General features: G+C 34.4%; 1 protein-coding gene across 1 annotated transcript; it reads left to right on the plus strand.

Annotated features, from left to right (window-relative positions):
* The first annotated feature begins 8,079 nt into the window (after positions 1-8,079).
* LOC136984949 (uncharacterized) lies at positions 8,080-13,572 on the plus strand. Its single transcript, XM_067282096.1, has 4 exons — positions 8,080-8,556; positions 11,582-12,097; positions 12,171-12,286; positions 12,486-13,572. Exons 1-4 carry the CDS (start codon positions 8,190-8,192, stop codon positions 13,218-13,220), a joined length of 1,734 nt encoding a protein of 577 aa, XP_067138197.1. The 5' UTR covers positions 8,080-8,189; the 3' UTR covers positions 13,221-13,572.
* The last annotated feature ends 1,076 nt before the right edge of the window (positions 13,573-14,648 follow it).

Below are 14,648 nucleotides of genomic sequence, written 5' to 3' on the forward strand. Positions count from 1 at the left end.
TTTTCTTAAAGCACTCTCTCATTTTCTACATAATGTTTTAAGATAAATAGTTCATAATTTCAGAAAAGCTTCTTTCCCTGCTATTTTTTTTATCACCAAAAGAGACCTCTGAAAATAAAAAAAATATCTTCAGCAGAAGACATTTCAAATTCAAAATATGATTTTGAAAAATACTTTTGAAAAAACTACTGTATGTCCTAATTAGTGTTTGTAATTTCCAACCGCAATAACATAACAAGTCTAGACCATTTTAAGATAAAGAAAGGACTTCTATGAATGAGCAGTGTTTATTTTAACTGAGTCTGAGTCTTTGCTCTCCAGCTTAGTATTTGAAACATTTGTCAATAAATAATAAACTGAAACTTAATAATAAAATACTTTTTAAAATATACATTTAATAATCTATATGATATAATAGGAAAAATGTATCAAAAATCAATAAAATGCAAATATTTGTCCTTGTAATAACATTTATAGTTTACAAAATTGTTTTTGATCACCAATAACAATATTTTTGGATCATTAAACACTGGTCATTGGAAACATACATAGCTTAGAACTGAAGTTATTAATTACAATCGCTATTATTTTTTTAATAATTACAATATGTAATCTCTAGAGGAAATAACCTAAATGATAGAATCAGTAAACAAGTAAAACCTGCATAGTAAGTGATTAAACTGTGTTTATTTTTCTTTTATAAACAAGAGCTGAAGATAAAATTTGAAATATGTCAATGTAACTTTATATATTTGCAAAATCTTTATATTTAATTATTAGAAAAATGTACTTAATAGATAGATATACCAAAAATAAAGTAGTTGACAATGGATACATCTGAATTATCAGTATCAGGAAAAATGCACTGACATGATACTCAAAATAGTAACATCAAGTCAATAGCATAACAACTATTACATCTCCTAAGAGAGATGCTAATTTGCTCTCAACAGCATGGAAAATCTTATATGATTCTCCACAAAAGTGTTAATAAGAGGATCCTACTGACCTTAATTTTTATTTATGGGAGTAATTTAAGATATACATTAGACAATTAATTGAAATAATTTTTAAATTTGAAATGTTATAGTGTGATATGAAAAGAACATACCAAATAGAATACAATTATAATGTACAGTACTTGAAGCAGGGTGGTCAAACTATTCAAAACATTTGTCTTTATTTCCAGCAACTTATTTATTTGCTGGAAATAAAGAAAAGGTTATTACATATAAATAACCCAAGCTGGAAAATTTACTATCATTGCATTAGAGTTTAATTAACATGAATTCTTGCAGAAAATGTTGCAAAATATTTAAATTTTATTAGTAAACAAGTCACTTCCATTTATATCTCAATGTTTTCCATTTCTTAACATAATAAAATGCTGTACAGATATAGACATTGTTTTTCTTTAAAGTTTTGTTGCATGCATGGCTGTACCATAATGCTATGGAAGAATGCTCATGGTTAAATAGAGAAATTGCCAATCATACCATTAATATATAAAATCTGTTTGACACTATGCTTAATCTAACATCAAATTTTATAATACATAAGTAACAAACAAAAATAATTTCTGTTATGAAATACATGTTATGCATTTACATATTTGTCATTTATTATAAAATTTGTTGATAAGCATAGTGTCAAATGGCTTTAAAATATGAAAATTTGCAAGTTATAAATGTGAAATTTATTTGTTGATAAATATAAAAATATCAATTGCCCACATAGTAACAGCAGTAAAAAACTGTTGATTTCTTTGAAACAACACAATGGCAACTTAGTAATGACAAAAGAATTTATAATTATTATTTTATTAAAGCTGGCTCCACACTTTTGATATTTGCCCATTGCTGAATAATTGTGTATTCGTCCCCTCTTCGGCACAATATATTGACAAAGAGTGGGAAAAGGCAAATACCAAATAGTCACAAGTAAATCATCTGTACTAATCACAGTCAGTATTAGCCAAATATTTGCTTGGCTTTCAGTGAATGCTAAATAAGTGGACCCACCTTAATGTACCGTACAATATATCATTTTGTAATTATAAAAATGCAGCCATTTTCAAAATTCTTATTTTTCAGGAAACTACATTTTTTACAGCATTCTGCAATTCTGCAAATTCGATTTTTATTACTCTTATAGGAAATTTATGACAGATTTTAAAATATACGTTCAAAAATTTAATATCCTTGTCTTGATTAATTCATTTAATTTTAAGAAAATGCAGAAGTGCTGGCTGGGGCAAGTGCTCCACTTGCCTGGTGCTAAGGACAATACTGCTTATATGAACTGGATGCTTCAATTTTGTCAAAGGATATTACATTCTTCAAAAATTTAATATATTTATTGATTTAACCTATCATAAAGTGTAGCTAAGTTCAAAATTTTATAAAAATTATAACATAAATTTCTCTTTGTTTGATTTCTTTTTCTTTACAGAACAATTACATTTTTTTTTTTTTTTCTATTACTATATAAAAATATTTTATATAGTAATAGAATGGTAGAAGTAATAGAAAATGAATTTTTGAAATTCTTTTTCATTCTGAAAGAGCTGAGGATAAGAAAAAATTAATGGTTTGTTGACGTTAATTATTCTGTTAAAAATTGTCTTTCACTGTACTATTAAAAAGTATTGAAAATCTGAATTTTTTTTAAAGTTAAAAATTTAACCAACTAATTTTATATTAATTATATCTTTAAGAAATTTAAGAATATTTCATAAAAAAAATTTATGAGAAGTTTATAATAGAGTATAAATATCTTATAAAGACTCTAAAAATTAAAAAATTCCATTATACACTGTAAACACCCATCTATTGTAATGACAAATAAAATTTTAACTACCCTGGCTGTTATGTAACAATATTATTATTATTTGTATTTTCTGTTCTTGTGAAATAAATACTTTAATAATTTTAATTATACTTAATTTATTTTGAAACTTTTTAATCAGGTAAAATATTGAAGTTTGTCAAAATTTCAATAATAAAATCACTAACCATAAACAATACCACTTCACAGTTGTTGATTTTTAAACATGTTTCAATTAAAATTTGTAATTTTAGTTACATTGTGAATTCATATTTTTAAAACAGAATATTATATATGTGATAAATTAATGCATTTTACTAAAATTTTGCATTTTCTTCCTATAGTATCCCTACCATAAATTTTTAATAGAACAAAAATGAAATGATAGAAGACTAAATGTGTACTAATATAAATATACATGTTTAATCTTTATTATGTTTTATATACCAATATAAATGTGTGCAAGTTCTGTTGCATATAATAGTTTTACATAAATATTTTTGAATAGAATAAAAAATAAGGTAAAGTTAAAATTTATAAAGTTTACCATTAAAAAAATACAAATTTCCAAATCATCTTTTATAATTGAGAAGTAACAGAAAAACAATTTACCTTGAAAAATTATTTAGAATATAAAGTTTAATTAACTTTTTTTATTGCTATTAATTAGAAAGTTTTCCAACATTGATAATTTGTACAGTCTTATGTTCAAAGTCTATTACTAAATGTAGTATTAAATAATTTTGATTACAGAGTGGAAACAACATTTTACTGAAACATATAATTAAAGCAGATAAAATTTAATAGTAAGTAATAATTTGTTTATGAAAATACACATACAATATTAAAATTATTATTATTATCCTTGCTTTTATTAAGATATTAATCTAGTTTTTTTTTATATATTTTTAATAATATTTTTAAAGATAACAGTTAAGCATTTCTATTGAACTACTCAAGGATACAATATGATCAAGTGTGATGACTCATAAAAGGCTTGTTATCGAATTTGATTATCTTTTATCTTAAAAGTTTTACTTGCTGGAACTGGTTACTTAATCAATAGGTGTTGAAAGTGTTTTCAGTTAAAAGTTTATTCAACTATGGTGAAAAGGCCAGAATATGAAAAAAATTCCATTATAAAAACAATAAATATTTTACACAAGAAACATTATTGTACTGTAATTCTACCAGAGTAAAGATGTGAATGCATTAGTACAAAACATTTTATAGATAAATATAATAAATCAAAGACTATATTTGTAATTTTATCATATAACTCTAGACTTCAAACTGGATGAATGCATGATTTTAAATATTATCAAATACGAGATAAATTTATCTCCTCTTTGGTTATTATTGCGTGTTTCATACCGAAATATTAATAAATATAAACTAATATTTATATATAACAGCCAAAAATAAATGTTAGTAACCAGTTTGGTAGCAGTAAACACACAAAAATCACTATCAGATTTCCTTTTGTTTTTCCTTTTTTTTTTGTTTTGTTTTTTAAGTAAAAGATTTTATATTCTACACATCCTGTTAAAGAAATTATAAAACGTAAATAACATTTTTCAATAAAAAAACATTCCGTTTTTGATCTTTTTCACGTAATAAAAAATAAATGGTTTAGAGCTCGATAATAAAGGAAGCTTTAAAAAAAATTGCAAAATACAATCAGTTTTCAAGGTGAATCCAATCTCAATTATGACATAACTGGTACAGCAATATTGCAAAATTGGGACAGCTAACTATCACGTAATGAACATCTCGAAACTAAAGACCCGGCTGGAAGAAGAAAATCATACGTATGAAATTAGAACAAGCTCTCCTTTTATATTCAGCATCGCAGATAAAAATCTCGGCTTGAAGTTTAGTAACAAACCCACCGTAAATTACACGTTTTTCTCGTATTGCGCCGTACAAAAAAAAATTGCATGGAAATTACTATCAAAAAACATATTACACTCGAATAACATCGGTTCTTAGTCGACAACAAGTGATTATTGCCGGATGAACGAACTTTCGATTGATTTTTATTATATTGTCTTCATTCAACCGCGACGAATCTAAACTGTATTATTTAACATTACTTAATATTGTCGGATCCGAATAAAAAAAAATATATATATATATATATTTGGATGTAGCAATGCTCGTTTTGTTAAAACAATTTCGTCATAGACTAGAGGAGGAAAAATTAACTCATGGGTGAAAATTTCGTCTATATATAGATTTATCATTAGTCCGTTAATATAGAGAGCACGCCATACGTACAGTACATTTTCGTACGGCAATATTTCCTAACAATTTAAGAAACCTTGTAACACATTTCTAACGTCCCCCTCCTCCATTATATTGTAGTACACGCTACGTAATTATTATTCTTGGTGTCGACTCGTAGTCACTTTATCCTATTAAAACGAAGTCGATCCAGCTACTATAACTATTTTCCTTCTTTCACCGTGAAATTTAATTAAAATCGAAATTGCTGTTTTCTACCGTTTTACACGAACTACTGTATTACCTTCATCAAATCTACTGTAGAAGCCGGTAACCCGATCTCTTGTTTAATTTATTAAATTGTTATATTAACGATGTGTAAATAATCACTAAAATATTTTAATAATTAAGGAAATTTTCCACAATATGAAAGGGAAAAAATATCTCCATTACTTAAAGACGATGGCGTTTGTTTTTACGAGATTTTCTCATGAAAAATTTACATTTATCATTTCTTATTTGTCTTAAAAAATTAAAATAGAAAGTGAGATAATTTCTACAAATACATTAGTTTCCTGCTTTATAAAACTATTTCCTTTAAAATTATTTATGTAATTCTAACCTTACTAGGTTAAGAATTATAAAATCTTAATTACATTTATTAAAATTTCATCTGTTAGCTGCATTTAAAGCTGTTCTGAAGAAAATTAAAGGTTAGAATTGTATTTAATATATGAATTTAAATAGAATTATCTTTCTTTACAATAGCATTTATTATTTAAATTCATATATTAAATACAATTCTAACCTTTAATTTTCTTTAGTTAATTACATTTAAAACTGAAAGGTTTAAATGTAATTAACAGATTCTTTAAGACAATCAAATTAGTGCATTTATTCGAGTTATTTTGCGATTAGATATTGATTTTGTTGATTACGATCAAAACAAAACTGGAAAATTAATTTAAAAAGCGGGGATTAACGCGATCATCTGTAAAATAAAATAAAAAAAACAACATTTTAATTGTGAAAATGGATTGAAACGGAAGCCAATTACGTATTGTTTAAGTTAAGAAATTATTACCCTGGTGGCGGATTGAGGTAATTGAAATCGCACATCGGAATATCCGATAGGGAAAAAAAGTGAAGCAAATATAATTAAATGGATGACTCTATTTCTTTATAAGAACAATGACGCTATCTTTACAACTAAATAAAAATTCCAAGGTATCGGGTAACAAACACGAACTACAAACGAGTTTTTTCCCGGAACAGGTTACTAACGGAACCGTCGTACGAAAAATTTTGTTAATAATTAAAATACAAACAATAATACTAATAAATAAGAAAAAAAAATAAATAACAGAAAATTAAAAGGAAAAAGAAATATTGTATTCTCATTAACCTTGCCAGTCTCCCGCTGATAGAATTATGTCATTATTTACAATACCTATACGTCGTCTGCTTCCTACTTGCTGATGACGTCATCGGTTCGTATTCAAATTTCCCCTTAGAAAGTTTAAATCATTAATAGAAATTTATCTGAAACATCGAATTAATTTTATTCCGGCTTTTACCGATATTATAATTAATGTTAATAAACCGAACTCATTAAAATTAATGTAAAACTGAAGAAGGAAACTGACAACTCCCAAGACTAATTAGGGTGAAAATGTTAAGGCCGGATGGCCGAGCGGTCAAGGTGGCAGCCTACCGCTCTGGGGGACCCGGGTTCGAATCCCGACGTGTCGAAAAATCCCCCAGGAATTTTTCGGGGGGTGGTCCGTCCGGTTATGTCGGGCCCCGTCCCTCACCCACCCGGTCGCCCCATTGTGGGCCTGGCCGAACCCATAATGGCTTGCAAAAAAAGGCCCTCTTAGTGCCCACAGGGCGGAAAGAGTACAAAAAAAAAAGGGTGAAAATGTATTATTTATTTATTTATTTTTTTCGCTTTTATAATAGTAACGACAAGAATTAAAGTTATTATATATTTTTCGATATTTTAAATATAATATAATAATAATAATATATTTATGCTGTTTGTTTTCGATGTGTTGTATTGTAGCGGCGGTCGACATTTTCTCTGGAAACGACAATTTTAAAATGTAAATTTATCCTTACGAGAGAGAGAAAAAAATATATATTTTTCGAACAATAAAACAATATCCCTATACTAACCTATTTACTGTACATTCAAACGTTTGTTCGCGAAATAAATTTTAAACGGGAAATAACCTTATTTGAATACATTTTATTTTTTTCGTTTACTCCTAAAATTTTAAATTCTAGACATTCAGTTATACCAAGGTCTAAGGTACCGAGTAAGTTTTTTATATTTATTAATTAAATTATAATAAACAACTCTGCTCTGCGTCGAATATAAAGAAACACTTAGATATAATTTCGGAAGTTTTCCGCGATACGTCCGTAATTTTTACAAGTAAATAACAGTAAATCATACATTAAACTAAAGTTATTTAGTTTTTCGTCGTCATGGCTAAAATAATACCAGATTCAAAGTTTAAAAATACTGAGGCGTGGTTTATTTCGTAACTATGACAATACGATGTTTGATTCAGGTGTGTCTAGATATTTCTCCGAAGCATTAAAATGGCCTTTTCCTCTTTTTCAAACCCGATACGCGCTAGAGAAAATGAAATAAATAAACGGGCATAAAATCACACCCGCCAGCATTTACAAAACGTATTTTGTAAATGCTGGCGATTGACGTTATCTACAATAGAAAGTGTACCAAACGCGTCGGCGGTGGAACGAATGCACGTAACAAAACGCACGAAAAAGTTACGCATTCCATAATCGCCTAAACAAAATGACACACTAACTCAGAAACTTTGACATTCAAATATGTTTACAGGAATTTTTTTCTCTTTCTAATAAGGAAAAATAAGAGAGAGAATTAAAAAAAATAAAAGGGAACAATCATCTGCGGCGCTTTCATAACAAGCCTATAAGAACTACCTCCACCAAATTGGTTAATTTCGCCAGGGGGCACTTAGAAACGACGACCTCCGGAACGAGATTTCTACCGAGAGGTGGCGCTCCGGGACCACGTGCTGCTGCTGCGGACGTAGACGACACAAGCACAGAGTCAGCTCGCGCGCAATCTCATCCCGTACATGTCTGTGAAATCGGTTTCGGAGGAAAGGAACATACGCAAAATGGGGCCAAACTGCATCGGTATCGTACTGTGTCGGCGGTCGAGCGACGATCTGTCTTCGTCTCACGACAAATCGTCCACTACCCTTTCGGGACCGGGACCTCCCTTCGACGGATACCTGATGTACGAAGAGTTGGTACACGAGAACATGCAGTGCTTCTGGAATCCGTGCTTGCTGCAGAGTATGGCCAAACTACACTACCGCGGATACCTGGTACCCGACACCATCCTTGTTGACGGATCGGAATATACCATAGAAGTCGTCAGATCGGCTTGGAGGAGGAGGGTGTTGCTCCCACCCCAGGGCTACGAGATCGAATCCGTAGGTGAGTATTTGCGTTTAATACAATTCTGTACACAAACAGGTTGTAAAAATCCCCCAACACAAGTATAGCGATGATGAAAGACAAAAACTGGTTCTGGACGGATTGCTCAAAGGCAGATTTCGTCTCGATCGAAGAAAAACTTTTTTATTTTTAAAGTTTGGGGTGGAAGCGGATGGGATATCGTGCTAAGGTAATATTTGCTTACATGTACGACCCTTCGAGCGTAACCGACAATGAGTAATCTACCGCACGTACGAGAAAACGCAAGCGCACGTTACCCAGGTGTAGTGTCTATCCCACACAAGGATATTGTTATATATTATATCGACGTACGCCATGTGTTATCGATGAACTTTGGTTGATCGAAAGTCGAGTTGGCTTGCTCGGAGACTGTAAACAAAACATAAACGTCACAACTAGAAAGGTGTTCTCCTCTTTTCTACACTCGGACGCACTTCAATAATCGCGAAGGCGCACGCTCTCTACCACTAGAATAATAGAAAGTTATTAGTGGAAGAAACTGGTAATCCGAAAACCCAGTTGCGTAGAAAACGAGGTGGGCCAAAAGCTAATCGTGTGTATTTGAATTATTTAAATTCGGTTTAAAACCTGGCGTCTACCGAGATAGGTTGAACTGGAAACCTTTAAGACGATGGGGGTTTTGTGCCTCTCACCCGGATATCCAGTTTCTATCCTCGATAAAGAGCAAAGCATTTCCCGCATATAACGTAGCTTGTGTTTCTGACGAAACCGATAACGTAATCGACTTAACCAACTCGACCTGGATACGTGTATCGAGATATTTACGCAAACTTTACGCTCCGACCTTTAACTAAAATAGATATGATCCGAGTTGTTTAAGAAGCCGGCTGTGTTACAGAAAACCGACGTAACGGGTCTTCTTACTGGGAGCCTTTGTTGATTCGTAGGCCATTATTCCCGATGATGGCTAACTTCCTGTTTGCCTGCCAGCCAACCTAACCTGTCCAGTTATCCCAAAGATTAACGTTTAGGTCAGTGGCCTCTTCAGCCCGGTTGTTTTTCAAAATCATTATCGGCGAGATTGGGGGGGTTAAAAGTACAATCTCGATCGATAAGCCTGCAAAAAATTCGAATAAATTCTTTACAAAAAAAAGGACTGTGTAGGCGGTTTGTACGGCCGAACAGAAATACATCCACAACTAGTTTTCTTTGAATACACTTCCTACAATTCAAACTGGAATCGTGCTAAAGAAGAGAAAGCGCTTTATCTGATAAAGTTAGATATAAATACACTGGAAACAATTTAGTTGTTAGTAGGCGCCGATTTGCGCTGTTTACGGGACAGGTCTCTTCTCGGCTTTCAGATAAAAGCACCACCTCCCATAGAGATTGAAAAATTGCTCGAGATTTTATCGGACAACCCCCTTTGTACTATTGTGAAGTAGGGAATTGTAAGGCATAACTGGACAAATGACCCTTAGGTATCTTCATAAAATCGAATTGGGTCAATTCGAGGAGGGCCTCCGACTCTAATCGGTCAACAACGAGGAAAATCTATTGTTTTACCGTTTCGCTTGGAAACCGTATTCACTGTCAGGGTCACTATGCTCCGTTACAGTACAAGAGGGGGGCAATCATTCGATACCCGATATTCTACAGTAATTGTTTTTAAAAATGGATTCTCCTGCAGGACGTGTCAATTTTATTCAGAGGCTACGTCAAACGAGGCCAGAGATGACCATTTCGTGTAATAAGTCCCTCAACCTCATTCCTTAAAATCCAGTTTACAGAACAAAAACCACTTTACTTGGGCGTCGACTGTTAAAGGAGAATCATTGAAATTTTTATCATCTTTTCACCAAAATAAAGTGTTCTTCTCGGCTTTGTGTTTACCTACTTCCATTATTATTATTATTATCATCATGGCGGGTAAAGAAAATTGGCGTGATTAATGCAAAGTCTAGGACAATGTCTTTTGTCGCCTGCCCATTTTATTCGGTTATAAAAGGTAGTAAACTTTCTTCCACGAAAGTCTATTAAAATTTATAGCGGTGCGTTACGAAGTTATGTACTCTAAGAACAATACTAATTAAGTTTTCGAAAATATTTAATAAATAAAAGTACATTATAGGATCGGAATTTCATTTCACGCCGCTTGACTCGTAATTGTTAATCTACGCCTTTAGTTTTCGTGCCTTAATTTCAGACTTAACTCTAGATCCAGTTCTGTTACGTGACTCCAGGCTAAAAGACATCCGTCAACTCCTAGAACACTTTAACGATCGATTAGTAATTTGCCTCCCTCGATCGATCGATCTAAATGGATTTTAATGATGGATAACCGTCTTGGGCGGTTAATTCCTCCCCCGCTTCGTGTCCACTTCGTCACAAAGCGCACTTGTCCACGTCCACCTTGTCACAAAGACCCACTAAACCAGTTGTTAAGTAGAAGATTTCCTAAAGGAGTAAAAAAGAAAATCAACATCTGTTGATGGTTCCGCTCCGGCGATTTAGTCGCGCCTCTTAAAAAAACTGTCAACGCTCCAACAGCCAACAGTTCGGAGCGAGTTCCGGGTCATAACTATAGTTCCCACGTTTAGATTAAAGTTTTTACAAGAAATAAATTAGACAAAAAGTCTACAAACACAATTCTCGAATAGAAAAATAATAAAAAAAGAATCTTTCGCACAAGAGGAATGCGGAGTCGGCTCGACGACTGGTTTTCCTGACTTCCAACATTTGCATCTGCCTAACGACCGAGATTAAATGGTTTTCTAACGAGGTTTTCCGTTGGTAATTCGCTTCTAATCGATTAGAAACCGCAAAAGTTTGCAGCAAATTTGCGATTAACCGCGCGCTTCCTCGGGGAACCCAGCCTACGCCGTTTTACGCGATGGTTACCCCTTTTCTTCCATGCGAATCTGCATCAAAACACTAAAATAGCACGCGAAACGTTCATCCAACCATCAAAATAAGGTTAATGACCCACTCCCTCGCGTAATGATGCGGTATTTTTTTATATATATATTTGTTTTCTTTGCAGGTGATATCGATCACATCTCAGTCACGCCCATACCCCAAACCCAATTCGCTCCCCTGCCAGAGGCCGTTTGCAAAGTCATCTACGATTTGAATTCGGAGGGCACGCTAGCTACTTGTGACGTCATCGCAGCCAAATTGGAGACGTCGTTCCCCTGTATGGCCGTGCCGGGAGATAGCATCCTGTACAGATGTCTCGGGGAACTGATTCGAGAAAGGAAATTGTACCACAATGGTCACGGTTACTCGGTCGTGACTCCAGATACCTATCGACGAACCGCAGTTTTGCCCGGCCCGGACAGGCAGTTGCTAATGACCAACGAAGAAGCCATCATGAGGATGCACGCCCCCAGCAGGTCGACTTCGGTTCAGACCGATCGAGCACTCAGCACTTGGTCCAGCGCCGACAGGATCGTCACCTCTAGCCCCACCGAACAAAAATTAAAGAGGAGCTACTCGCTCAGGATACTGAGGCCCAGAGACGTTCACGCAAACAGGTCGTCCACGGAAACTACCAAAAGTACGAGAGTTTTTAAATTTTAGGACGTCACAAAATCGAATTACGATTTTATTTATTTATTTTTTTGTTTTAGAAGAAAAGGTTTCCGTGTTCAGCCGTTGGTTTCGAAGGAAAAATCATAAACACGAACCCCCGCCCGCAACTGCTACGACAGAAGTTACGCTTCACTCCAGATCGACGCAAACCAAGGTAAGTCATTCGGTTACGGGATAACAAACATTTTAAAATTCCTTAATCGTTAAATCAGTCGCTCGGTAAACGAGATTTATAACCTATAATGGTCAATGAAGCGAAATTCCAAGTCATTAATCCAGGTGACTCATCCGCTAGTTATCATCATCCCGGTGGTAAACCGGTCCTCACCCACCTTTTTTTTCTATCTTACCAGGGAAGATCAAGGAGCGTGGGAAGATCGTCGAGCCGGAGTAGTTATCGAGATGCGAGTCCGAGCCAAACAGGATCGAGATCGGCCAGCCTTCCCAGACGAACCTCTTCCCAGAAAGCTTGCCCTCTTCACGGAGGAAGCGTCAGGAAGACGCGCCCCGTAACCTACAACGGTTACAGGGAGGGATGGAGCGAGAAGCTCAACAACGGCGACTTGGCCAGGAGGGAAAACAAGCCGCTCAACATCACCAACAACGAGTTTCGCAGATTGACGTCACCGCCCCAAAGCCCGGGGTGGAATTCTCCGGCTTCGGTACTGGTGGATAGATTGCTGCATCCGTCGTATAACTTTAAAAATGGCGTCAACAAACCGGCGGAAGAGAACGCCAAAAGGGCCGAAGTCGGATCGACCGATTGCAAACCAGTTTCCAAACCTACCCCTATCATCGGCAACTCCATTGACGTGGAAATGACATTCGATGGTAAAACCAGGGTTCCTTCCGTCGTTAGCAACATCGAAACCTCGTGGAACCAGACGCTACGTCCGGGAACCACCACCATAGTCACTAACGTCAGCACTAACGTCTCGAGGGTGACCAAAGACAAAAACACCGACACTCCCGTCAAAAGTAAACTAGCAGAAGCCAAGGCTGCCTTCTTTTCCGACAAACAGGCGGACTGTAAGGACGACAGTGGTTTCTCTTCGGTTTCCAGCCAGCCAGTTAGTGTTGCCCTGTGACGTGTGCCATATCGATCACGTAGACACATTTTTTTGACCGAGCGATCGTGATTCTGGTAATCCGATCACTCGGGCTCGAATTTATATATATGATTTTTTAAAATCACGTGATTTCACGCAAACATTTAAAATTCAAATTTTATTCATACCGAAATATGTCTTCCATTATCTGCGTTACTAACCTCCTCCTCCTCCCCCTTTTTTCCGTCATCCAATGAACTATACGTGATTATATTTCGATCGAGGATGGATTCCTCGTTAAATATATTGTTTTTATTTTGATGTATACTCTGATGGGAATTGTATACTAACTTATTTTTATAAAAATAAAAATCCTACAATGTATTATAAATCACGTCACGCCTTCCCTGCTAAGGTTATCGTCCTAAATCTGAAACGGTACATAGTTTCATTTTTCGTCAAATAATTGCAGTCGCGTGAATTTCGCACCAAGTTCTATTGAATTTCTTTTTTATATCTAGGCGATATATTTTATATTTCGGCCACACGAGACCCTAACTTGACCCCCCCAAAAAAAGGTTGAAATCTTTTCCTAGAAATTACGTAGACTGGAATTAATTAGGCATGCCTCATCACCGTGACGCGATGATTATAAGTGACGCCACCATCCCTTATCATCCCATTAAATGCTAATCGTGATTAAAGACTTATCGCATTGGAGTAACTCTAGAGGAATTTGTAATCGCCATTCACTCGGACGAATTTTAATCCAAAACGGAGGCCAAAAATAAATAAAGGTCGAAAAATTTCAAGGTCGGCGTGGCCGTTCGTCTTAATTGTGATATTCGCGAGGTTGAGGCCGAAGTTTTAAACGCGAAAACGTGTACGTCGGACGTTCGGCGCCGCTTTCCTGTAAGCCTAGAAGTTTGACAATGTTTGGAAAGTCAGTGGAATCGTGCTCGACATTCCAAACGCCATTGTCAAACTTCTAGGCTTACAGGAAAGTGGCGCTGAACGTCCGACGTACACGTTTTCGCGTTTAAAACTTCGGCCTCAACCTCGCTATTATCCCTCTAACACTGCATCAGTGTGTTTCCGCTTAATTAGACAATTAAATTATTTAACTGTGCGCTTAATTAACAATCAATTAATCCAAATTTTGTGTTAGTTTATAAATATACTTTTTAGAAAATAATATATTTAGTAATAAAGCGCTTGTCGGATGTTCGGCCAAGGGAGATTTTTCTGTATGCAGATGTAACAGTGCGTTGCGTTACGTCAATCTATTTCATATCTTCACAGGGTCATGAAAGGTTAGCATTTTTATATACATTATATATAATTTTTTTCCTATCCTTTATTCATATATTCGTTCTAGATACATTTTTCTTATTAACGATTGATTGCTTCGTTCGTATGCATAAATTTACAACTTTTAACACCCTTTTTTTATTAAGTAAAGAAAAT

The sequence above is a fragment of the Centruroides vittatus genome, unplaced genomic scaffold, assembly GCF_030686945.1.
Source record: "Centruroides vittatus isolate TY-2023 unplaced genomic scaffold, ASM3068694v2 contig_941, whole genome shotgun sequence".
Taxonomy (NCBI): Eukaryota; Metazoa; Arthropoda; class Arachnida; order Scorpiones; family Buthidae; genus Centruroides; species Centruroides vittatus.